This window comes from Polyodon spathula, chromosome 8 (assembly GCF_017654505.1).
Source record: "Polyodon spathula isolate WHYD16114869_AA chromosome 8, ASM1765450v1, whole genome shotgun sequence".
In the NCBI taxonomy this organism is placed as follows: Eukaryota; Metazoa; Chordata; class Actinopteri; order Acipenseriformes; family Polyodontidae; genus Polyodon; species Polyodon spathula.
The window spans coordinates 8,512,378-8,540,013 of NC_054541.1; the positions used below are offsets into that span (position 1 = coordinate 8,512,378).

General features: G+C 38.3%; 2 protein-coding genes and 1 pseudogene across 3 annotated transcripts in view; 1 reads left to right on the forward strand and 2 right to left on the reverse strand.

Moving 5' to 3' along the window:
* LOC121319305 overlaps positions 1-27,636 on the reverse strand; it is a 61,309-nt gene that overhangs the window by 21,233 nt on the left and 12,440 nt on the right. The window contains exon 1 of one of the 2 annotated variants that reach the window (XM_041256602.1): positions 2,401-2,583. The exons of the other annotated variant lie outside the window; for it this stretch is intronic. The gene's annotated coding sequence lies outside the window, so the exon portion shown is untranslated. Of the gene's footprint in view, positions 1-2,400; positions 2,584-27,636 lie in introns of those variants that run through there. 2 annotated transcript variants of the gene reach the window in all.
* On the forward strand, positions 13,235-15,329 carry LOC121320175 (annotated as a pseudogene).
* Positions 18,512-27,636, reverse strand: part of LOC121320176 (PH domain leucine-rich repeat-containing protein phosphatase 2-like) — a 16,189-nt gene continuing 7,064 nt past the window's right edge. Inside the window, exons 2-7 of the mRNA XM_041258428.1 lie at positions 27,315-27,477; positions 26,757-26,887; positions 25,661-25,774; positions 25,201-25,395; positions 24,519-24,750; positions 18,512-23,903 (exon numbers count right to left, since the gene is read on the reverse strand). Coding sequence (XP_041114362.1) covers positions 22,596-23,903; positions 24,519-24,750; positions 25,201-25,395; positions 25,661-25,774; positions 26,757-26,887; positions 27,315-27,477 — 2,143 coding nt within the window. The 3' untranslated portion in view covers positions 18,512-22,595. The remainder of the gene's footprint in view (positions 23,904-24,518; positions 24,751-25,200; positions 25,396-25,660; positions 25,775-26,756; positions 26,888-27,314; positions 27,478-27,636) is intronic.

Genomic DNA, 27,636 nt, shown 5'->3' on the forward strand with positions numbered 1-27,636 from the left:
CCAGCTTTGCACTGAGCATTGAAACCTGCGGGGAATGATGTGACAGAATAACGAGCATCTGAATGTGCCAAGAGTGCTGTACTAGTATATACAGATAGAACGCATCTATGGTAATTTGCACTCCACATTACTTTTTGTGATAATTCATCAAAATTGATTTATTGCATCATGAATTAATAGTGCACAGCAAGCAAAACCAATACAGTTTCATGCCGATTCTCTATCAAGTATTAAACCTTCTAGACGCAGATTCACCGACATTCTAAAAAGCTCACAATCCCAATTTGTATTTCAACAAATGAAAGTCAGCATTTTAAAACTACAAACTGTTTGCAGTACACTGCACTCCCCTTGTGGAAGTGGAAGACGCACTGTGTTTGTTATGTGTTTAACTTGTATTTTAAGTAGGACTAGCAGTGTTCCACTGCAGCCTGTAGGAAGACCAAACAGCTATAAGAATAGGAAAGTCTTGTGAACATTGTCTACATTGGTGAAATTATTAACAGCTCATTCTCAATGGGACCGCCCAGCAGATTAGCAAAGGCCATGCACTGAACCGAATCCCGCGTCTCAGGGAGGGTGGAAGCCCAATTGAGCACTTCCCTTACATGGAAGTATTAGAATCGCTCAGCATCTCTGCAGTCTTTATGACTAGCTCTGTGAAGAGAGAACTGTTCCTTGCACAGAGTGGTCAATGATCTGTCCTCTTCACTATATAAGCAATATATCTTGTGGATTTCTGGTCCTTTATTGAGTCCACATCTACATAAAGTGGACTACTTACCCTATTGTCCTGTGCTACAGTGTGTTACTATTACTGCATTATGCACAAACATAAGGCTTTCTAAAATCAATTACATTTATATACTGTATTCGGAAAAGTGGACCAGAAAAAGCATACAGTCCCGTTGTTATATATGACAGATTCTATAGAGAAGAAATTGTACATTTCATAAAGCATATGCTGATGTACATGCAGCTGTGACCATTAGTATTGACTCCCTGTATTAAGGCACAGAGCGACATTTTTGTATAAATATTTTAACACTGAGACAGAGCAAGGTACTTGATCCATAGCCCAGATTATCTCCAGTCCTGAATCAAATCTAGCGAGATCAAGTTTAAGTCCAGTACAGTAGACAAACATAACGTTCAAAATATGTGCCGTCATTCAAAGGTAAACAGGTATTTAATTAGAGTTAAGGTTAGAATATTTGATGGAGAAACATTCCTATGATACTAGATTACATTCAGAACTAGACTCTTGAGAACCACTGTTCAAATATTATCTACATTAATTGCATGATAGGTATTTAATAACTAAAACTGCATTCAGACAGCAAAATGATTGAGCAGCCAAAAGACAGGCAGTCAACAACACTGACGGGCACTGACATAACAAATCACTAAAAGCCCAGATAATTATCAATAGTCCCAGAATAAACAACTTTCGCATCAGATGAATCACAGTAAATGCACAGTATTAGCATGGAAAAAGCAGTGCAAAATAAAGGTATGGTATAAGCACTTTAACCCTGCCTGGGGCTAATTGGCACAGTTTATTTATGACCAGTTATTTGATCTCTACGCAATTCTTACTTTAATGCACTTGAGATTATAGTTGAAGTGTAATTTACTGATAGGGAAGGTTAATCTAGGGACACTTGAATTCTGTAACCCTGAAAGTACTCCCCAGGGTTACGAAATACAAACTACAAAAAATGTTAAAAGATTAAAAGAGAATTAATCACTTCAGCTAAATATTAAGAAATGTATCCCACCCCCCATGTTGAAGGGGTCTCACTAAGGTAATGTTATTAAAAGGTTAATCCACATTCATTCAGGCTAACTGCTACAGAAACTTAAAATCCCAGCAGAACTTCATTAGGATATGTAGCAACTACCCTCAGTATGTTTTTGTAGTAACTGGTGTCAGGAACTGTACAGCTAAGCAAAGACTTATTATCAAAAACATTAATTACATGAAAAGATAACACTGTCATGTTGTTTTTGTTTTATTACATCAGAAATGACAGGTGTTCATATTTTTAAAACTTCACAAAAGCCAGGAAATGTAGGCCTAAGCCAAAACATTCACACCACAGTGTGTAGCCTGACAGACAATACACGAGATCTACGGACTCTGATAAAATCTATGGCTACAGGGGGTCAGGTTAATAAACTGAATGCATTAAAATATGTCAAAACCAAAAATAAAATAAACAACTTAATGGAGGGTGCTTAAAAAGATGAAAACAGTCTGATCCCCACCTTTCATTAATTTGGTTACAGTGGTTAAATAAATAACAGACTATCACTTTGGACACTTCAAAAACGAGGCCTGCGCTCTACTGTATGTAATTATATCCAACTATTTAAAGCAGTTGCATTTGTACTTACAGTAGCATGAATAAGACTTTGAGCCGCTCCTTCTGAAGACCAACAGTGCTTTCTACTTCGGACATGCAAACCAGACCCGGCCTCTAAAGCATGTTTCCCTCAAGCTTTTCTCTGCTCTGTTACAAAGAGTCCTTCTGGTAGCAGGATAAGCCTCAAAATGAGATGGAAAACAAGCATCTAAAGCATTCTTGGCTGCTCTCCCCGATGATCCCTGGCAAATTCAACAGGATGACAACAAATAAGGGCTTTGTTTCCAGATCAGGCTTTAAACTTTCTTTCTCGGGTCCAGCGAAGGGATCTCTGGCCTCGGAACTTATGAATGATTTAGAGAGGCTAGCCCAGAGAAGCGTCACGGCCAGGAAAATAAACAAGGTGTGAAGTTGTTCAGCTGACCTGCCTCTTCTCTGTACTGTACCCAATGCAAATCTCTGAAGATTCAGCTCTTCAAGAAGAGTGTGACCCTTATACATACTGATAGGAAACACAGACCCTTGTGCACTTTTAAAAAACTTCTGCCTGTGTCAGCACTCTGCAGTAACAGTGGAATCTCTTGAGAACAACAAAATGACTGATACTTACAGGTGCCGCACAAAACAATAGTGTCAGTCCTTTGTTTTTCTAAATCCACTGACCTTGGGTCAGATATATATATAAAAAAAAAACATTCAATAATGTAACCTACAGTATGTAGTATCATAGGACATAAAATGATTTTACGTTCATACACTGTCTAAGTATTCTTAGATGGAACGTGACATTCCAACCTGAGAATACCCGACACAGTCTCTCAATACATTGCATTGCATTGCATCATTCTCCTCCTGGGTGTCAATTTTGTATGTTTGTAACAGTTCCCATCTGGAAGAAGCTTTGCAATAAGGAATCATAAGAAACAAGCCACTTCAGTAGAGTTAGATGTGCCTTTTACCAGCAAAGCTTCCTGGTTTTTCTAGTGATGTTCCCAACAGTTTGCCACACAAACACTTAACCTAAATTGCACCAGCAGGATGCCAAAGCTGTGTTACAATATTAGTCAAAGGTGTTTGTCTTTCACCTCATTGCACTTACATGCTTTAAACAAGGGAAGTCTTACTGCCTGCCTGTCTGTCTGGTGCTTTCATTTATTATTAAAACACATTTTACAGTCACTGCATTTTGTTCCAAAAAAGCCTGAGCACAGATTTTTCTTTGTAATCTGAAGAAGCAAGTAGACCTACCTCACCACATCTGCCTCGGTCCACTGTAATTAATTTTATCAAGTTGGTTCCGGTCACAAAATTTCTTACTGCTTATGGCATGAATTTAAAAATACATTTACGTAGCTGAAATTGTACGCTGGATTATTTTATTTATTTATTTTTTTACACTGAATCGTTTAACTATCAGATGGCTATATTTCAATGGTGTGGATTTTTTAGATGAATGCTGAAATATCCTTCCATTTTAAACTGGCTGAAGAGATGCATAATATAGCCTACCACCGTATTGCAGCTGAGTAATGCCTCATGAGTAAAATAAACCCATCTCTCAAAAAAACTAAACATCTTTTTAAAAGGCACACTCGCTCACGTATAAAACTATAAATAATTCCCACAATGTTTGAACAGATACCTACAGCAGCACATTATGTTTGAATACAATGCTATTTAAATACAGACTATAAATAAGTACATAAACTTGCTAGGCCTAAAGCAAGAATGTTCTGTGAAAACACAGGAACTGAAACTGATGAGTCACGCAGCTCTGGCAAAGCTCACTTCAAACGTGTATTTTATATGTATTGTAAAATTAGATCAAGCTCAATCAAAAAACTAAAACAATATAGTTAGTAATATAACAAGAACTGACCGTGTATAGGACCTGAGAGCCAGCAAATTCAATACAGAAGAGAACTAATTGTTGAATATCAATTTTAACAAAACAAATACAGTGCTAGTTGTGGATTTTGAAAAGTCAAAGGTTCAGAGAGCAGACCCCATGTTAAATCATATGAAATGCACCTAGTAGTATTTTATAAAACACTTAAATTGGTATCAGTATAGACCCTGGTGTATACTGAAATGCAATTTGTTATTACCGACACTTAAAACAAAAAAGGCCCATGAAAAATATTTAAAAAAAAACAGGAAGGTGGGGTTCAGCCTTTTTTTTCAAGAAATCTGCTGTAAATTATTTGACAGTTCTCCATCAATCCATCTTATTTTAACACATGAGACAAGTTAGAAAAAGTTAATCCTTCTTGAATGCCTTGGGGTGGTGTTAAGTGACATGCAACATAGCAGGACCAGACACTTAAAAAGTTTGCAATTGGACACCACCCCTGTTTTGGCCACATGCCTCACTGCAGACAACCTGCACTTTCCCTAGCTGGCTATAATTAAGATAATTCCAGCAGTGCTGACTGTGCTGAAGGTCTCTAGCATTTACCTCATTGACAGGCCTGAACTAACTGAAAACCAACTAAAAACTTCAGTTACCTTAAATGTTTCCATGTAATTATGAAATTGCAACGACTGCCACACACATATTGTATATCAATTGTATCTTATCCAATTATGGTAAATTAGGACTACCCCATTACTGAGTGAGGAGAAAAACAAGGGTGGGGTTAAAACGGTTAATCCAAAAACATGCAACAGGTGGGCTTTGACACAGTCAACTTTCAGAATAGACACACAGAACCTGGGTGTAATAATGGTTCAGTAAGCTGGCAAGCAGACTACTAATCCTTCAGCCACATTTAAACAGTCAAACATAAAAATTCTAGAAGACAAAAGAAAGTGCAGTTCAAGCAAATGCAATTCTTTGTTAATGAGAATTTATAATCCCAATGACCTCCAGCCAGCTAATACTATCACAACAGAAAGAATTTCCCTTCATTGCCTTCACCATAGAATGTTACACGTACCACACTAAGCTGCTTCATTTCATTAGGAGTGGGGATTATAGCAAATTAAGTTTTTGTTTTTATAAAATGTACGTTTGGTATCAATAGGCAATCAAAAAAAAAAAAAAAAAAAAGTTAAGAAATCCAGATTAGAATGTATTCTGACCAAATTAGAATGTATTCTTGGATGAAGAGCCCACCCGTATCTAGCATAGGGCTTTGGTTGCACATATGGTCCAGCATCTTTACAGAATTTGTTATTGAATTGCCTTGTAACAGGTAGTCTCCAGACCAGGGGTAGGCAACCTTCCAATCCATTCCATTGCAGGACTTTGTTCACACCAGATCCTACATTATTTAACTGACCCTGTTTGGAGGTCAATTAAATAATTAAGGTTGCAGTTAGAACAAAGTCCTGCAATGGAAGTGCCAAAGGTTTCCTACCTCTGCTCTATATTAGTCAGATGGACTTCTAAAGCATGTTTTACTGCCACACAAAGCAATGCAGAATTGATGCTCATTTCTAATATGTCAAGTACTGGGTTAGAAACTAACAATATTGTAGTACTAGTCCAAAGGAGTAGTACCTATGAAACTGCTAGTCCTTATGCGAAGTGCCTGTTGGAATCGTCAACAAAAGTTGGGGTCCCTAAAAATGGATTTAAGTTTTATTTTCCTAAAAAATAAACAGCTATAAATTTAGACCTTGTTACTGAGCAAAGGTATACGCTGTCAAAGGCACATGCAATGCCTGAAGTTGCACCACTCGTTCATCTGGTTGATACTTTAATTATACCGAAAATTACAAATCTACGGTTTAAGTAGTTAAAAAGAAATTTAAAAGCCTATTAGATATGCTGTACCTGTCAGGCAAAAGGCAGACATTTTATGCTGGAGTTTAGTTGGAAACACCTAAAATTAGAAATCCAAAAACATTTAAATATTACACTTTCATTTAATGCTTACATTTTTTACTATTCTATCAAAACTTTGTACGTGTTTCTGCATAGCTAGATTGGACGGTATTGCTGGGAGAGGTGGCCAAGAATGGATTGGATTTACTTGTTTAAGCGAATCATACAAAGGCCCTGTGATTAAGTAACCAGGCTCCAAAGCAATTGAGAGAACCAAAGCTGCTGGTGCCGAGCGTGAAAACAAGTCCCCATAAAGCTGTTAATATATTTTGCTAATATATACATTTGTTTTCTCAATAATTGAGAAAAATTGGTTTAATGTTACAATCATATCTACAGTTGACCATAACTCCACTCACTGTGCATCAACAGTTAAATATACTTAACAGTAGTATGCACAACTCAATGACAATGTGTTGCTGAAATTCCAACAGATCCCAATGGTCTTCCAAGAATCATATGTCATTCCTATTTTCCTACAGAAGAATTTCTTGTCTAAATAAGATATTTTAAAACGTGCAATTTAGGATCTACATTGAGTCATTGTCGCTATTAGGGGTTGATAAACTCCCACAACTAAAGTGTAAAATTACACTGCTGTATCCAAGTTGTTAACTCTCCTATTATGTTCAGAATTTAGGTACATCTGTTGTTTTTGGGTCATACTGACCCAATGCAATTCCAAACTAATTTAAAACAGCCTTTAATTGATTAACTTTTTATTTGTAAAGGTTTCACTCTTATGCTATTTTAGTACAGGGGCTGTGATAATATTTCTTTGACTGCCAACCTGGGAGCTCCTCATTTTGGAATGTCTTTACCAGTGAGATGCTGTTGCAATACTGACAGAGAAAATTAGGCTCTGCCTTGTAGATATATATTGTTTGTTTGTTTTTGTTTATAAATATCTCCAGACAGGTGCAGCCATTTCCAGAGATAATAATACAAATATAATAATAAAATAACAAATTAAAGTTTGTTTTATTCCTGCACACAAATCTACATAGATAAATGCCACAGGTCACAGTGACCCAAAACATCTTATTTATATACGTGACCTGTTCTAAAAAAAAAAAAAAAACATCTCAAAAGGTTCTGTTTTCTGTGTATAAGTTCATTACCCCAACTTAGGAAAAGTCATAAAATGCTATACAGAAAATGAAAAGAAATAGCATTTGAGCTTATTGGAAACTAGAGTTGGGTCAAACAGACCAGAAACCTAACAGGAGGGTTAATATAAAACAAATGGCCCCTATTAACACTCACGTTCTTCAAAGCTGGGATTCTGTTTGAGCCATTCTGGCCAATGATAAAATACACAGGATCTACATTCAATGCCTTAAGGGACACAAACATTTGGCAGAATATATACAAGTCTAACTGGTTCAGATTTAAATAACTGTTAGCTCTAAGCTAATTCACAAATGAGCTTGCTAGCCATTTGCTTTTATGTATGCAGATAAGGTAGTGAAAAAAGTTTGCACAAAACAGAACATTTCAACTTGTGTAATACTGAGCCTCCATAACTTAAAGAATATGAATCTGATTATGTAAATATGGTTCTTAAATGAAAACAAACCACCACACATAAATAAGAATGAACTGCAAATGAAGTACAATCACTTAACCAATAGATTCCAGACATTGTACCCCCGTATGTGTTATGCAATCCGTTCACATTCCCTGAAAAGATAAGTATTACAATATACTGACAGCAACAGAACTAGGAGGGGGGGGGCACCCTATGATTCAGCTAAATTTCAATGCCCCCGTTAACTCTGATGTAGGGAGTCAACACTCATGCTCCTTCACTACATTAACGCCTTGTATTTTTTTTAATAAATTCTCATGTTATGCCACTTCCTGATACATCTGTACGGAATATATATCGTACTGTCTGCACACAATTTAAATGTTCGCTAAATGTGTGCGGACTGGACGTTTCTCTTGTTTACAGTTAAACTATCAGATTGTGAAACCGATTTGTACTTTGTTATGATGGTATCGTGCTACAGAAATGAAATATTAAATCTGTTCGTTTTTCACAAATCAGACACCTTTATGAAGCAATTTTTTCAATGTGAACCTAACTTTACCAGCATTTCCAGATTACCATTTGTCATCATTATTCTGATAATCAAATACATTTATATAAAAAAAAAAAATACTGGATTTAAGTTACTTGAATAAACTACTCCTCCTAGGAAGAATCACAGGGAACCAATTTAAAGACGTTTTAAGAGGATTCTGGGTTCCACTGTGCAGACGGTTAATTCGTTTCCATAATTATTTTATAATATGCTCGTGTTTCCAATGGCACTGTTCACTTCTACAGGGAGACGGCTTTGCTGAATAGTAGGCCACAACATACAATGTGTTGTTAGTTACATGCCACATAATGAATAAGCACACAGCGTTAAAGTGAGAACATAACAGCATTTTATTACTAAACACGAACAAGCACTCCAGCCCCGTGCTTCCCTTTCAGTTTGAATGAGTCTGACTAAACACAAGACCGCCCCCACGCAACAGGCCTGTATGCATGTGATGCAAAGTATTTTTTCCAGCACCTGCGTTTGCATTGCAAAAAAACAATACCACAAAGCACATCCTCAAGTCTAAGACGTATACGATTATTTTTAAACGCACGACTTAATTGCAAGTTGTTTTTATTGTGTGTTTTTTTTTTTTTTTTTTTTTTTAAGGATTGAAGGGAAACACTACTCTATGTGCCGGGCCTGCTGTAGTGCAAGTGGGCCAATCAGACGGTAAATTAAATTAAAAATTAAACATGTTGTATTGAGCACAGCATATGTTTAATTTGCACTGGGGTTGCATATCTTACTGTATATAATATCTTTCAACGTACACAGGGTTTAACCGTGTCCCTGGTGCTGTCTCATCTATGAATGACTGGCTCGTTGGGCCTCATCCACGCTGATATATTTCAATGAGATTTCAGCACCACCGTACTCGCCGAAATGAACACGCACAATTAAATTAATGCACTGTGGCTACTTCCCAATGACATGGCGACACGCCAGCACACGAAGCATTTCATTACACATTTCTAACACCTAAAAGCAATCTGCAAGGCCAAAGCTCTCAGAAAAGCCCCCAGAATTGAGAATGAGAAACAGTTTTACCTGGTTACTGTGTGAAGCCATGCTGCCGGAGAGTTTCTTTTTTCTTATTACATAAAAAGAAAACCACACGTCTATAGAGATATGTCTGGAATAGTGTTATTATTTTCTTTAAAGAGATTCTTTAGTATTTTTTTTTTTTTTTTTTTTTTTTTTTTAACTATTCCAAGTTTAAATCTATAGTATTTGATTCACAGTAGTATTCTCCTCCTCCTGCTCATCACGCCGCTTCCCCCGCCGCCGCCATCTTTGTCTCGCCTCGCCTCTCGCCTTTGCGCGTGCTCTCAGAGGTGGGAGGTGGAGCGGCTCGCGGAAATGTCCTGCTATAATGCACTGTATTTTTTTTTTGTATCAATTGTTGTGGACCTACATTACCCTTTTCTTTTTTTTATGTTGCTTCTTTTGGTACACAGCAGTTTTCCTTTTTCAAATTATATATAAAACCGGTATTGTAACAGTACATGAGTATTGTCAGTACATGATATAATGTGTAAGGGTTATATATTGTAGATAACGTGATACATGTGATAAGAGTTCATATATCAGTGGGTATTTGGGGAAATTCCTCCATTTTATTTATTTATTTATTTATTTATTTTTTAAAGGAAGCAAACCTTGTTACTGTTAGCTTGCAGTGGTTTTAGATGCTAGAGGACCGTATTCACGCAACTTTACATTTTAAGGGATACTATATTAATGTTAAACAGTGTTTTAAAATAAAAAAACTAATGCCAATAATCTCTGAAACAGTGGAGAAACTGAGCAGCAAATTTGATTGATTAATCCTTAGGGGCTTAAGAAAAACAGTCTCATTCTTTAAAACACCCCTTTAAGTTTAGTGAATACAGCCCAGAAAGTGAACATCACCCACTAACTAACAAGCTGATAACATGAATTAGGTTTGAGCTAATGCATGTTTGCTCCCGTCAGTACATGCATTTTCTTTTTTTTTAATTTCATTTGATTGCAAGATGCCAGTGCTACATAAACTGCACAAACAGTGTGGTGACTGTTAACAAGATGGTCACATATCTTTGAATTTGACATTTAGGACAAGACTAGCTGTGGTGGTCCATACTGTATATGAGAACTACAAGTTTTTTTGGGGGTGATATCTTTTAATAGAATCTGAGGCTAAGTGACCTGTTAGAGGAATGGCACTGTCAACTTTTCACCTGAAGAAGAAGAGACCTTTGTGGTCTTGAAAGCCAGTATTTATTGTATTTACATATTCAGCTGACCCTGCAAGGTATAATATAATGGATACTGTGCAAGAAAGTACAGTTATTTTAATATTATTACCCTCAGTGTTTGGGCACAGGGATGGAAACATCCAGGGTTTTTCAGTTCCATGGCCCAGTCTGCCAGTCTAACATGTTGTATAGAGCTGAAGAGGTCAGTGAAAACAAGCCTTCTGGTTTGAGCAGTCTGTGCAAAGGCTTTCACTTGCTATGCCAAGTCAATTAGAAACTGTGATAAAGCCAAAGGAAGCTATAACATATAACCATGGTAAAGATGCACTGAATAGATGTCAGTGCTTTTATACCACACCTTTCTTGATTGTTAAATAATGTATCTGATAAAGTAATCCATACAGGCAAATGATTGATTATTATATATAAGCCTCTATAGATGAAAACTTCAGGCTCCTTTTTTTCTTCTGTATTATCCTGTGCTCTTCTGTTCTCATTCCCCAAAGATTTTAGGTTTGGCTGTTCTCTTATTCACACCTCACAGCAGTATGTTATAAACTTTTTTTCAAGCTGTTTCACAGAAAAAAAAACTGCTGAAATGCTCAGTTTTTTCCTTCAGCCATTATTCCGGCTGGGGGTCTGATCAGGGGATAAAATGTGTTGATTAAAGTGTGGCCTTTATATGTAACAATTTGTGTATCTTTGTATGCATTATTTTTTTTAAGATCAGATCTTCCATATTAGTCTAAAATCTAAAATGTGCACAGACATGTTTGTTTAAGTTACTGTATGAGAAAGTGTTCAATAATGTAATCATGACCTAGTTAATAATGTACATAAAAGCCTTCACCCTCAATAATAATCCTTCGTTCTGTATCATTGTCGGGTTTATTGTCATTAATAAATTCAGTAACAAAATACAATAGAAAGAAGACATCAAATGAGTAGGTTTACGTAACTAAACTGTAGTTCACAAAATTTAAAAATGTATGCATTTTAGGATTATAAGTTGTGACTTTCTAGTTTAGATTCATTTTTGAGATAACATCAAGAATCAGCATGTCCTTGTATTTCAGTAACACATTGCAGTGACTGTAGTGGTCACTAGAGGTCACTTGTAGCAACAGATAGTGCAGTACAGTACTTTTAAACATCATTTTAATTTAGGTAAAGTGTGCAATAGTTCTGTGACACCAGCTGTAGATTAATTAAAGATTATGTAGTTCACGGGACCCTAAAAAGGGTACATTATCAAAATAAATAAATACATTATGAATAATAATAATAATAATAAATAATAATAATAATAATAATAATCTTATTATCTACTTATATGCATTTTTATTGCCTTTTGTAATAAATCTAACAGATTAGTTAAACAATTTACAAAAAAAAATAACTTTCTTTTAGGATGTAACAGGTGTATTTGAAACAGAAACGTGTTCAGTGCGCACCATACTGTAAGGCAAGTTAACATATTGAGGTCTGGTGAGCAAGAGCGGGTACTCCCAGTTGTTTCTGGTAATGCAAGGGATTAGTGCGTGTACTGCTGAAGATCCACATGCACAGGACTAGAGCAAACAAAAGCTGCTCCGTTAAATGAGAAAAACAAGCACTGTGTACTACCCCGAACTAGACAGAGTTATACAGATCAACAAAATGGAGTGAAGTAAGGCGAAGAAGATAGAGATTGTATTTGATTTACATGGTTAAACTGCGGGGAAGAAAGTGTACATATAATTTTTGGTAGGAACATCCAGGTAGGTAGGCTGCTAATAGGTTACCTGTCGCTGTGTTGTTGGTTACATTTCTTATTTGAAAAAGGTGTAACATTGAGGTTTAAATAAACAGCTGAAGATGACAATGTAACCGGTTTTACCTATATTTCTATCAGTAAATATTGTTGTTTAAGGTTACCAACTCAATAGTTTTTTTGTTTTGTTTTGTTGTATATTATGATGTAATTCTTTCGAGTTTCGGTTTGGGCATTGTCAACAACATCCCAGTTTCAGTAATCTGAGCCGTTAGTATGGCAATGAAAGGCTTTGCTTGTGTTCTTGTCTGCTTTGCTGAGCTGGCTTCATGTTGTTTGTAAACTCTTAAACATCAATGGGTTTGTTTATTTGTGTACTACTCTAGGTGACTTGTTATCTAAAGGTAGTCTGATACATTTTTGTGTCAGATTTTCCAAATGTTCTTGTTTTAAATGATGGTGGAGGCAAATGGATATGAGTTTGTACACTCATATCTTTTTGTTAAAAATAATATTAAACTGCAATTGAAAACTTGACATTATTGTGGTCAATCAATGTTGGCCTTTCATACATGTGGTGTCTATGTCATTCTTAATAGATTTTTTATAATGATGAGTTACTTTTTGTTTTCTTTTTACCATTTCAATGTGGGAGAAATTCGTACAGATAGTGGAAAACCTTTTTTTATTCATCTAAACTAAATCGGGGGAAGGATTAATGCGTCATTAGGTCTAATTTAATTCTTTTAATAATGTATGCATCATTTTTTCCTTTCTCTTGCCATAGTATCCAAGTGACAACTTTTAAAAGAATATATCTAAAATGTCGGCAGGCGAGAGATACCCGGAACGGAAAAACTATCTCCCTCGAAGTCAGGAAAGGGGTGAGAGGGATCCTCATCGGGACAGGGACCCGAAAAAGCACCCTAGGAAAGAGAGAGGAGATGGCAGGGGACAGAGGGACAGAGAACAGGAACGGGAGAGGCACTCTAGAGACCAGTATGATCACTGGAGAGACCAAAATTCTCGGGATGAGAAGGAGCCGAGGTACAAACGAGAAAGAGTACTTGACAGGGGATGTCACAATCAGCAGCACAACAATAGAGAACCCCCATATCCCAGATTACCGTGAGACCTCTTTCAAAGAAAACCAGCCTGTTCACCACTGGGAGGAGAGGTAAGTGAGAATTTGATGTGTTCGTGAGGCTACAGTTACAGTAGCTATAGATACACTTTCCTTTTCTTTGTTACTTTCACAGATATGATGAAACATCCTCAGTATCTTACAGATCCCCCAGGAATGGGCTTCCCCCTGAACAAATGGATTTTTACGAACCAGGACCTGGTCTTTTTGAATGCTACCAGTGCAGATATCTTTGTACCGGAAGAGGTAAGATCCCTTGACATTTTGCTATTTATTATCCCCCACTTCGAAGACACTGTATCCCTGGAAAAGGGTATAGAGTGGAGATGTGCATATAAACATTGCAACAGTCAACCCAACTCAGGAGTTTAATGTTAAAAGTTGAGGACTTTTTGAAATCATAGTATCTTCAATGTAAGAGTTTCAAACCTCACTTCTATCTGGCAAAGGAGGGAAGGAGGAAAACAAGATGATCAGTGCCTGGCAAACAGTGAGTGGGAGAGGCCTGAGTGACGCTTCGGTATACAGTCTCTACTTGAGTTGCTGCTTTTTTTCTAGAAAGAAATGTTCCAGGTTTCAGCGAGGCAGGTCTTGGGATGGCAGTTACACCCTGTGCAGTTATGAAACACAACCTGAAAGTGTGGAATGTAGAATTTCTCATCATATGGTGATTAACTGTGTCAGCCTTATTGCTTCACTGATTGGAGGTTATATATAGTGCATTTAAATGCAGGTTTTAGGAAGGGATTGTGAGCGTTTCTCTAAGGCTTAAGTCATGTCACACATTTGAGTCAGTTTGCCTATTGCATGACGTTTTCTTGTTTCAACACAGAATTCAGGCAGTTTGTGATGCTGTTTTTGATGACTGAGACTGCTCAAATAGTGCTTAAACTTGATCAATGAAGAGTTTAGCTAAAGATAGCTGTGAGGAGATTGTTCAAGTTATTTATTCATATGGAAGATCAGAAAGAAGAAAATCAAAATAATGCATAGCTTGGACCAAATGATCCAATGCATTGCTAGCTGTAGTCCTTACCCCAATCTATGATACAGCCTTGCAGCTGTGAATCCATGGGGCACGAGGCTGTCTCTTACATGATTCATTTTTAAAATGTAACACATTTACAGTATGTAGAAACAATGACCATTTCATTTCTCCTTTTAAAACTTACTTGAACCCCCCCTCCACACTCCCACTTCGCTGCATGCCCTTCTAATCTAATTAGCGCTTTCCTTTTCCCACCCCACCTCATCTCTTACACTGTTTCAGCTCTGTGCCAGGTTTTGGAAGTCCTGCTGAACCTGCTGTTAGTGATCTGTGCTGGGGTGTCGTTTAACGCATCAGAGACATATAAAGACTATGGCAGCTTGGGCGGTATTTACGCGTACTACTTTGGAGGAGCCAATACCTTTACTGGAGCAGAGGCGGAGAAGGTAAAAAAAAACTGGACACCCAATTCTACCAGCTGAAACTTCCAATCGCCACGGCTACCATGGCTTTCGGGGGTGCTCTCATGGGCTATGCCTGTCTGATGCTTCTCCTGGGCCTGCTGCGCGTTCCTTTTCGCTGGCCTGTGATTCTGCTCATCAGCTGCGTCCTGGATGTCATCATTGGACTGGGTTACTTACCAGCAATGGCTTTCCATTTCATAAAGCTGCAGGAGGCTTACAACTCTCAGATCTGCAAGGACAGAAATGAGATGTACGCTAGCAAAGGACACCAAGGCTTCTCCTGCGGTTTCCACGGGGCGGAAATCGCCAGTGGCCTGTTTGGGGTCCTTGGAGTCCTAGCATTCCCTTTTAGTGCCTGGCTCGCTGTCCGAGCTTTCAGGAGGGTCCGTGAACTAAAGAAGCAGCCTCAAGAGGGGCACGGCTTTTAGAGGATTCCTTTCACCCTCTGCCAAGGAATTTTTTATATAGAACTACAGGGGGTACAAATAAGATGGAAATGCAGCTTGAACATTTCTAATGGCGCTCATATTGAAACTTGGACAGTCGTGGACATCTTTCCAATGCAAGTCTAATTCCATCCCTAAAGCCATAGATTAAAATTTTTTACCTGTTCCTCCTTGGTCCTTTTGTGTCATTCCACTCAATTATTTTATTCTAATCTACAGTTAATTTTTGGTGAGATTCTAACATTAATTTGACAAGGTTTACATGGTATTGTCTGTGCAGATCCGGATATGATATAATTTAAAATATGTATATTAATGTACGTGCACCACACATTATGTGGATTAATGTGCAGTGACACAAAGGAGAGAGATATTTAGTGTATTCAGTTGTTGGGGGGGATCGGGGAGTTGTGGGACAATGAGATATGTGATACCACTCATCTTTATTTTCATTTCTTTATACAATAAAGCTGCTTATTTTACTTACACCACACAATCTAGAACAAACATGTTTTATTAAGCCCATGACTTTTGAGTAATTCAAAAAACTATAGCGCATGTCATATAAACAGTGTATTTTATCACAGTGTAAACCAATAGCTTTACACAATAGCTCAGCTTTAGCATTAGGACCATTTGCACTGTATAACTTTTTCCATGCAGGTACCTAGCCCTCCCAACTTTAGAACTTTTGTAAACTATTATGAAGTGACTGTTGTTTATTTGAAGAGAACTTTATGTTATGAAATGTCATGGTAAACCTGCAGCATCTCACACTTGTTCAGTTTAGCACTAAAATGTAATTTCTTGATTTTCAGTTTAGTATATTTGTCCACAGTATAGCTTTGTATGTGGTTTATTTTCTTATAATGTACAGTGAAATCTATATTTTCAATTCACTCTGTTTGAGACTATTGCATTCTCAAGTTCTCATAGTTTCAAATTTCAAGAACACCAATGTATAAATGGCTAAATAATATTTGAACCATAATTGTGCAACCTTATTATCTTTTTAACAAATAACTGTTGTTGTCTACTTTTTTTTATGCAACAGCAAAAGCTTCTCTCGATGTATAATGTTCAAGAAGTCAAGCTTTTATTTAATGCCAGGGTGTAAAAATTTTTTTTTTAAAAAATAGCAGAAAGGTGGGGTCCTTTTTCACTGGCTGTTTAAGTTGACACCACCAAAAAATCCTTTGACTCCTTACTCAATCACCCTTTTGACTTCTCTGTCTTTCCCATTAGCATTCACATAGCTTCCCTTCTAACACGTGTTTTATATGTGATGTTTTGTCAGGATCAAGCCTTTTTTATCTGGGAATGGTGTTAGTAAATGTACACTGCACACAAAGATTGTAGCATTTCATCTTAAAATACGGCATCTAAACCCACCGTTTCTCATCTTATTGAAACTCCTGATATTTCAGTTTGGACATTCCTTCAGTCTCACGCAAATGTTCTTATACTTTAACTTTCCCATCTCTTCACACAAAGTGCCACAGTTACAGTGTAACTTTCTGGTGATTTCTCACTGTTGCACCTTTACACATTCTTTCACACTTTTCTTTCCTGTCTCTCTTTGCATGGACGCTGGAGATGCTGTGATTTTTTGTTTTTAAATCACTGACTCTTTCTCTCAGACACTTTTTTTTTGTGATGCTGCACTTCCTGGTGCTGGTGTCAGGGTTGACCTCTGCCAGCTCTGGTTTTGGCAGCGGTTCCCTGACCGTGTCCACCCTGTCATGATGGAGCTCGACCAGCAGTTCTCATTCATGCGGGCGCCACTCTTGTACAGTGGCCTGGCTGTATCTGTGGTCCTGGGAACACTCACCCTGGCAGTTTTGGTAGGGGGTGCCAGATTTGTGTACTGCCGTTGGTTACTGCTGGAAATGCTGTTCCATTCCCTGGCAGCAGGGGGCTACCTTACGAGCGTGGGGGTTTATTTGCATTTCGTCCTGAAGATGAATGCCACTGAAATCTGTCTGCATAGGGATTGGCTCTATGCCAGGAATGGGATGACCTGGGTGAATTGTGGCATCTCGGGTACAGATGGTTCCGTCACAGCTTTCGGGATGCTGCTGTTTGTATTTTACATTGCCAGTGTTGTGTTGGCTGCTCTCCAGTACAGGGAGCAGTCAACTTTTTCACCACTGCTGTTACTTTTAAGCACATATTTCTTGCACAATGTAAATATTGTGTCAATTTACAACAGTATGTTTACATATTTTTTTTAAAACTGCGATGTTACCTATAGGGTTAGGTTTTTGTGTGGTCACTGCCTTTATCATTTCAGTTATGTCTATCATTTTGTTAATATGCATTTTACAAATAAATGTATTTTTCGTTTTAATATTTAGTTTGTATTTTTTTATTTTTACGTAACATATTGTACCATGCTACAAAAATCTGATTTTTTATTTCCCCATTTAATGCTATACTTGCTTTCCCCTTAATAAACATTTTCCAATTAGTTTTAGCATCAGCGACTACTTTCCCAATCTTTTTTATATTTATAATTTAATATAAAAGTTAATCTTCTCAGAGGGTAAAACGCTATTTTGTGCTCCAGTACTTAATTGCTGCAGCAGGAGATAATGAAGTGTGACTTTAACAAGCTTAAAATACATACATTATAGTAATACAATGATTGGGAAAGGAATGAAAATCTCTTTTTTTTTTCTTTTCTTTTTTTTTTTTTTTAAGATGGGTTTGTAGTACTGAAGCTAAAAGTCCCCTATGTATTTACAAATCGGAAATAGCTGAAGTCTTGGCTATGTGATCTTTGCCCAGCAGAAATAATGTCCCATATTTGTCCAGAAGGTAGCAGTTTTCATTCCCAACACAATCATTGGCCCTCCTTTTTTGAGATTGTGAAAATGTCACGTGTTATGCTAAATTGTGATGTGGACTACTGACCACCAAGCAGAGATTTAAAACTTGTTACACTTGTTCGGCTGGTTTCACAGGCCCAAATTAGCACTCATTTTGGACTAAACTCTGTCTTCCAGAGCTCCATGCATGCTCAAATCATCAACCCCAAACTAAACACCAATCAAAAACAAATTACACAGCTTACATTTCACAGTATAAATGTTTTATTGCTACTTTGGCTAAAAAGTTAATAAAAAATACACCTTTTCCGCTTTAACGTTATCTATATAGCAACATTTCAAGTGAAATCATGATCCATCATCTGCTCCCCAGACACAAGGAAAGCAAATCCAGGCTGTGGAACAGCAATGCTCTCAATTTCTTAAAAAAAAAAAAAAAAAAATTCTGTAAACGAATGGCACCCAATACAGAAGACAAATATATTAAGCAGTATATCTGCATGCTAAAATATAAAAACATAAAAATATCTTGTATGCTTCAGTTATTTAAAACAATACCTTCTTATAATATAAACATAAACTTTGTACAAATTAATCACATGTATGACATGCCTGAAACATTAAATACATTAATAATTAGAATTTCATATGAACAACAAATAATGAGAAAACTTAAACCTGAAGTTACTTACCAAGATGGATCACAATATATTAAAAAAATGTGTATTAAAAAAAAAAAAAAAAAAAAAAAATCATCGCTTCAGCACTTAGGAAGTTCAGCTTGATAAAAACACATATCACCTAAACATTTCCTCAACTTAATTAAACCCTACATTCAGCTAAAGAAGTGGACCTATACACCTGTATGAGATCGTGAAGTACAAAAATAATCCTCAACTTTGTTGGCTTACAGAAAAAAAATATTTAAGCATCTCTACAAAAAAACAAAATTGAACAACTTTGGTCACTGTTTAAGCACTGTTTTTAAGATGCAATATAGCTTTTATTTTTAAACATTTTTTTATAATTGTACACAAACAACAAGTACATTCCCCCCCCCCCCCCCCCATTTTAAAACCGCTCTGAAGCTCCTGTATGTTAAAAGCATATATGCACAGAGTATATATACTATATTGTTTCTTATTCAAGAATTGTACTTTTCACATGTGTGGTTATAGGGCACATTATATCCTGTACAGTTTGTACAGGCCTGAAGTTCAAAACGTAGGAAGTGGACTTCAACTATAGAAGGATAACTTCTAACTTAAAATTCACAGTATTCCATTAAACTTTATGCATGTTACTTTTATCATATGTTCCTGATTAGCTACAATGATTTTCTGTTTTTTTTGTTTGTTTTTTTACTTACTTCACTTTTCTACCACATTAAATTTAGGATATTGATTTGCAGAAAGCATGAACGCATGTAATCTTTTTGGTACAATTAAATGAGATAGAACTTGACAGTAAACAAGAAGCAATCTAAATGCCTCCCCTCCCCAAATATCTCCATAGTTCTAGGCCACGGTGTATAAATTCTGAATATACAAATGACAGACACCCTCTATATTACAGGGTTACTTTTATAGAAAATGAACCTTTTTCTTCCAGACTTTCAATTTGGAATAAGTCAAACTTTTTGCAGCTTGCCCCATCTTGTCCCTATATAGAATGAGAACTGTTCAAGAGAACAATGGGGAATACCAACACGACAGTTTCTTTATTGAGTATTACAGTAAACCGCACTGGAGAAAATGCAATCCATGTGCAAATACACACATGTACACAATAAAAAAACAACAAACAATTGGCTCATTTACAGTAAACATTAGCTTGATTGGCTGCTTTCTCTTAGAGAAGATTTAGCAAATCTAAGTGACCAATAAAAGCCACAACAATCTTAATGTGCATTTGTATAAATATTTGATTTATATATATATATATATATATATATATATATATATATATATATATATATATATATATATATAAAATTAAAATATATACAAAGTGCTTCGACAGTGTTTGATCTCATGCATTAACAAAAATAAAATCGCTGTCCTCAGTTATGTACTCTAAATTGTTCATGATATCAAAGTACAGAGAGGTGTTCTAGACTAAACCCACATCCAATCACTGACAAATCCACACTCGTAGGCTGTTTATGAAACACGATGATACTCAAATAACAGCATCTTAAAATAATGTTATTTTATAATCTATTCATAATGGAGATGATATAAAAAAAAAATGTAAACACTTTAGTTTGGATATTAACACCTCCTTATTTTTGTGTACCGATAATAGTTAATGAGAACAAGCAACGAACACTGACAGCGATCTGAGTCGTGAAATTGTTAACCCCGAAGTTTGATAGATATAGGACCTTTGTTACACCTTATAAAATGGATTATCTGTTTCAAATGTTCTATCGGTATATAAATAACAAATAAACCACTTTCAGTCAGGTTTATGGACAGACTGACAAATTTCAGACCGTCTCAAACTCAAGTGTCAGTGAGCTCTATGAACGGCAGCCTGTATATGCAGATCACTCACATGCAGTGCAATTCTGTCACTCTTCACACGATTGCAGTAGTGGCTATGAATACTGCATCACATTACAGTTTAACAATGCTTTTTTCATATACCCGACATTATGTTGAATTTGCACATACCATCTCAATGGAAACGTGCAGGAGTTGAGAGAGGTATTTGATTGATACCACCACACTTAGAAAGGGTTACTGAATATACTGTAAGATAAAAGAGAGGCCAGTCATAAAGGGGTTTACAGTAACTATATATGGATGACAGTAAATCTGGCTAGGACAATTTATCAAGGATCCAGCCCTTTCTTTTAAAACTGCGGTGTCCCACAATCATGCTCTTGGAACTAGTTCCAACACAGAACAGTGCTTCACATGGTCTACTGGTACTCCGTTCTAACTGTACCAGCATCACTACATTCAATATTTACAATTATTCTTAAAACCCTGTGGAACGCTGCACTTCTAAAACCCAATTCTTTTTGCTGTCACAGAAAAAAAATTCTCGTAATCTGATAATTACAAGGGTATGTGAACTTTCACTTTAAGATCTGTGTAAAATATCATTGTCAAGGAGCAAAAGAATCCCCAGCAATCCCAGTGATGCATGCATCTTGCCAGTAGATGTCACTGTTGCTCAGTTTTATATTTGCATTAAAAAAGCCATTCTCTCACACCCCTGTGGCTGGTTTTTCAAAACCTGTACCTTGGATCAAAGTGTCCTGGATTTTGGAATCCACTATATTTTGTGATCGAGATTACTTTTATCTGGATCGTTCTGATCCGGCTTTAGAGAAAATGTCACTGCTGTATTAAGATTAAGCAAATAATTATGATTATGAATTTTAATTATGATTATTTTTTTTTTTTTTTTTTTTTTTTTTTTTTTTTTTTAAAGGAATCTCGATCAAGAAATATAGATTACAAAATCCGGAACACTTTGATCCAGATTACAAATTTTGAAAAACCAGCCCTTTGGGTACTGTATACACAAATAATCAATGGCTTTGGGTTTTGTATACTCCTTTCGCAGTATCTTATAGTAAATGTGGGACATTCTCTCCATCCTCTCTACTTAAAATGATAATTACTAAAGACATGAACTAATACATATGAAATGTGTACATCTTAAAATATTTTCTTAATACCATGCGTACCCTTATCACAATTTACATACAGTACTAATACACCTTTCTTGCATCAGTAGGTAAAAATATACTATGAATTTAATATATTAACATCTCTATGCTTTAAGATTTATTTTCTCAAACAGTTAAAAGTTGTCAGAGTATTTTTATTTGAATATTAAAGGGTTTCTAGTGCTATGGTTTAAGTAAAGCTTTTTAATCCACCCCACACAGAGTTCCATAAATAAAATTTGTCTTTCCCCAGACAGCCTTGCTATAGCCTGGGCTGTTCTGCCTAGGTCATCTTTGACAACATTGTAGGAATGACTTACTACTTTATTGTACAAAGGCAACCCTTCTATACTTTCATATACTCTCCTTCCATCTTTGCGGGTGAAGTGACAATCATTGATGGCCAAATCTATCACCATGGGGCCATTCCAGTGCAGGTTTTTATTTGAACCCAGCCACAAATATTCTACAGCGCAAAATATCACACTCACATCTTATACCATTTTATCTGTGGCACACTTTTTCCATCAGGAAACACGTAAAATCTGACACATTTATCACTTTGGTAATTGCACTCATTCTGGTCTTGGCCCCCATCCTTAATTTTTTACCAAAATATATGGCACTGGAAGCACTAACAACAAAAACCTGATTGCAACAAAACCTTGGACTGGAATGACACACAGTAGAACTGCCCAGCATTGAGTGTCACACAGTCTCTTTCTGTGTGTGTTTGGCTGCCCCCTATAGTGCTGTGTCATACACCTCCTGCTGTAGTACAAGGGCGCTGTCATCCCAAGGCTGCTGCAGCTGCTGCTTTTGGCTATTTAGATGGGGATGATCCCAGTCTGGGTCTCCCGTGATGGGAGCTGGTTGAGCGGGTGCGGGGCCAGGGTTTGGATTGGGATGTCTCAGCTGCTCCCGAACATCCCGTTCTAAACCAGGCGGCACCACCAATTGGTCCTCGGGGTCCTGCTGGGCAGGGGCAGCAAAGTATCCTGACTTCTTCTTGGGGGCCTCCAGGGCAACTTCAATGAGGTTGTGGCTCTCCTCTACCGTGACCACTGAGCCGTTAGACAGCTTCTTCCCAAACAGACTGGAGGTGGACAGGGACTTTTGAAGATCCGAAGTCTCTTTACTGCTCACAGTGTGGAGGCAGCCGTTAGCAGCCACCACCACACTGTTTTGACGACGCATCCTGCACCCAAACCCTGCTGTGACACAGCTGCCTATGTCCTCCGAGAGCCGGAGTGCGAACCCTCGCCGCTCCTCTACAGACTCCTGCCCCCCATTCCCCTCGGGAGCTCCACCCTTCAGCCGGAACGCACAGCAGTGGATATCCACCTCCACTTCCAGCTTGCTCCCATTGGTAATGACGCCATCTAGTGGGGCCTCGTCGTCACTGTCCAGCCCGTTGTCTGACTGGTTACTGGAGAAGGTGGCGCAGGAGGGCTGCCTCTGAAACAGCCCCAGATTGTTGCCTGCACCTCCAAATCCTCCAATTGCACAAACTGTCGGATGGAGGCTGCATCGGCGCTCTGGTCTGGAGGCTAGTCCAGCAACAGGGTTTTCGTCTGAGGCGATCGACCCAGCCTCACTCCCTACCTCTGAGGCAGACATTTCGCTGTTGAACTCTGATGCTATGCCGCTGCTAGTGGAAGGGGTTGCAGGATCCCCCAGAAGCATAGCAGTGGGATAGATCCTCCCTCCTCCTCCGCCCGCTGCAGTAGCCAGGGGGAGCTCACAGGTGCAGCTGTCCTCCCCGATATGAAGGGACACCACAACGGCGCCCACATTGTCCCGGCAACCATAGCTCTGGGCCAGGGTGCACAGCTTTTTAGCAGCAGCCCGCGGGTCTCGGACCGCCTGCACGGTGCACACAGCCTCTTGGTAGGAGATCCGCTCGAACAGGGCCCGGTTCCCCAGAATCAGGAACTCGTCCTGGGCACACAGGGGCTCGGTCTGCACCCAGGGTTTAGGGAGAACCCAGGGAGACAGGTAGGAGCAGCCCAGCAGGCGGGAGCAACACGTCACTCCGCTCACCTTGTTGTCCTGTGAGAAAGACAGAGACAAAAAAGACATGTTTGGAATGTTTGTACATGGTTAACTATAGAGCAGTGTGAATCTTGAATAATGACATTTTTGCTTTAGTTTCTAGGTCATTCCAGGGTATGTTTGAGCTTCTTGAAACACCAGTTAAAAATCTAATTTCTTGTAGGTCTACTGTCATATAAACAAAGAAATAGCTTGGAAAGACCCTGTGACAAGATCACTCCGGTTGACTATTCCACACATTTTATTATTCCCTTGCTGTTCGTCAACCTTGATTTATGCCATCTAGTACTACTCTGTTTGAAATATTAAACTTTTGGAGTTAAAAACACTAGTCCTGCACCAAGTCTTGGGTTTAAGAACTCCCCTGTTTAGGTATATTATAAAAATGATCAGGTGCCAGGAATTTGAGCAATCAGGCCCCTGGTAAATTTTCTTTGAAATGACTGTACTAAACACAGCATGAATGAGTTTCCCCTCAAACTCCACTTCACTTTTAATAATATACTTGAATAAGGATAGTTCTGAAACCCAGGACTGGGTTGCAGGGTAGTGTGAATTATACCCCTAAAGACACACAGAACACACACACACACACACACATAGTGCTCGAACCTCTGTAATGATGGCCTTGCTCAGTTTGACCCGCTCTGTCTCCTCGGCGCTTTGCTCTAGGCTGAAGACCCTGGAGAGTGGCAGGGGTTGCCCATCCCGGCACAGCACGGCTTGGCACGTGCCCACATTGGCCAAGGTCAGGCTGAAATAGCTGCCAGGGTCACCAGCATTGTGTTGGATGTAGCAGAGAAGGGCTGAAGCCCCCAGCTTCTGACCAGCCATTCCCAGTTTCCTGCAAGAAAGGAAGAAAAAGGAAAGGGGTGTCACTTAAGAGTTCACTTATTGCGCACTCCCAGATTTCTTATCTGAGAGAAGGTATACTAAACTCCACATTATCCTCGAGCATTCTTCATTAAAATCATTTTTTAAATTGTGTTGCCCAGAAATTAGCAACAAATGGCAACAGTACACTGTTAAAAATATTATGGAACATGTAAGAAAAGTAATCTTATTTGCGAACCTCCATATTTATTTCTTCCTAAATGTCAAACAAACACCTTTTTGACTTCAGCAAGTTTACTTTCTTCAAACTCTTTATTCTGAAAGGCTAAGTGATTTACTGGATCCGGGACCTGGTGCTAAGACGTCCACCACAGATTTCCAAAAATAACCAAAATTAGTGCTAATGAAAGTAACACAGATTTACAAAAATAACCCAGCATGGTGGGAGGGGGTTCAGTACCGATGTGAGCTGAGGAAGGTGTTGCTCATATAGACAGTGTCAATGCTAGAGTGCTGGATCTCCTCTGACAGCACATCTCCCATGGTGCACTGCAGCAGACGTGGGACCTCCTCATTGCGATCTCCGTCGAAGATCCCATAAGCTGCCTCCACGCTGTCCCCGAAACTATCCACTGCCAGCACAGACACACATAGCCTAGGGGAGACGGAAAGAGAGTCAGGGGCCATCACATAAAAAAGCAGTCCTTATAGATAGCATTTCCATCCTGCTAACTCAACATGGGATATCACTTTCCATTCTCCTTTATAAGCAAGCAGCAAGTAAAACTGCACTCTGTTCAAGTATGCAGCACTGAAAAATGTGTGCCTGCGGCTTAAATGTCATTTGAAGATTAATATTACCTCAAATACATTTCAAAAAGCTATAAGACCTGTCTTGTGTGCCCCCGCCTCCCTCTTACTTGTTCCTCTGGCCGGTCATTTCAGAGTATCCATGGTTCCAAAGCGTCGGGGAGCCCATGGACTCTGCTGCCGACATCAAAGGCTTCTGATCCAGTTTCAGAGTGGCAATATGGCTGAAAGATAATCTCACTGTAAGCACGCAGGTTATGAACCAAATCAGATTAGGCCTGTAAGCACCATCCAGAAAATGTGGACAGGAAAATAAGTTAGCGGCTCGGTCTGGACATGCCGTTATCATGAGATGACCAAGATATATACAGTGTTACCCCATTATAACGCGACCCGTTATAGTGCAGAATCGGTTATAACACGGTAAGGTAGTAGCTCCCATTTTCCCCATAATGCAATCTGACTCGCAAACATTGCGTATGGCAGACAGCAAAAAAATATTATTATTATTATTATTATTATTTTGTTTATTTGGCAGATGCCTTTATCCAGGGTGACTTACAATTGTTACAAGATATCACATTATTTTTATATACAGTTACCCATTTATACAGTTGGGTTTTTACTGGAGCAAAGTAGGTAAAGTACCTTGCTCAAGGGTACAACAGCAGTGTCCCCCACCTGGCATTGAACCAACAACCTGCTGGTCAAGAGTCCAGCGCCCGATGCAATTGAATTTTCTCTTTTACAATGGCCACTCGATGCAAGGGAAGCGTCCGAAAAGGTTGATTTGAAACTCAAGCAGAAGTTTCAAAAGATAGAAATGTCGCAGAACCTACAGTGTGTGGAAGGTTAAAAAAACGAAGAGGTTTTCTTGATAAGATCCGACTCCAAAACAAGGCTGCTCTAGGAAAAAAATGCGCTGTGCTAAAGAGGGAGACAAGCTGCTGTGTGAATGTGCTGCAGCGACAGAGCAAGACTGTTTGTTGTTTTTGGTTTGACCTAAGCTAACTGGGGCAGGGAATAATCGTCCCAATAAACCGTGGATTCAAGTACCTGCAAATTGTGTGTCTCCTTCCTTCATTTTCCACCTTACGCTACAATATTAATTGGGCTTGTGGGCATTGTAAATCAGTTCGGGAACAAACATGCCAATATTCATTATAAGATGAAACACAAATAACTAGAACCCAGTGATTGGCTCACCTAAAAATGTTGAGGGTCTTGTGCTCCAGGATGAGGTTGGTGTTCCCACTCAGGTCCAGTTCTTGGAGAGTTGGGGACAGCGAATCAGGCAAGAGAATCTCTGTCAGCTCGTTACAGCTTAGATCCACCAACTGGGCAGTGAGAGAGAATCTGGGTTCAACTTGGGCCTTACCCTAATCGATAAACAGGCTCTCATTGCATGTATGTTTTATTTCTTGACTGTCTAATTCCTAACTCTTGAGGGGCATTGATTACCAAAAATCTAAAAATTGTCCAAAACTAAATATCTCTGCAAATAAACTTAAAAACTAATAAAACATACTTAAAATACCTTAACTATTGAACAATTTATTTCCCCACTGCAAAGTAATTAGTTTTGTAATTTCTGAACTTTTCTAATAGTGTGATGATTGTACACAAACACACCGCGCATTGGACTCATTTTGATATCTGTCAGGTTTCTGGGTAGAGGAAGCAATCACAATCTCATGTACACACACACACACACACACAAAGGATTGACAGGGGTACAGTTGCACTCAAAGACCAATCATTCACCTTGATCTCTGGCAGGTTGAGTATCTCTGGGAAGACGCTGATGTGGTTGGAGTGAGCGATCAGGGTGTGCAGTCTCTTGCAGTTGGCCACAGTGGAGGGGATTGTCTTTAGCTTATTCCCACTAAGGTTCAACTCCTCCAGCAGCTCCAACTTTGTCAGCTTGCTGAGAACAACAATAAACAAGAGCTTAATTTTACTACATAATAATAACCTTTATATAGCACCTTTCATAGTAGAACACCATCACAAAGCACTTCACCAGATATGAGACTAGGGTGTGTGAACTAAGCATCAGCTGCAGAGTCACTTACAACAACGTCCC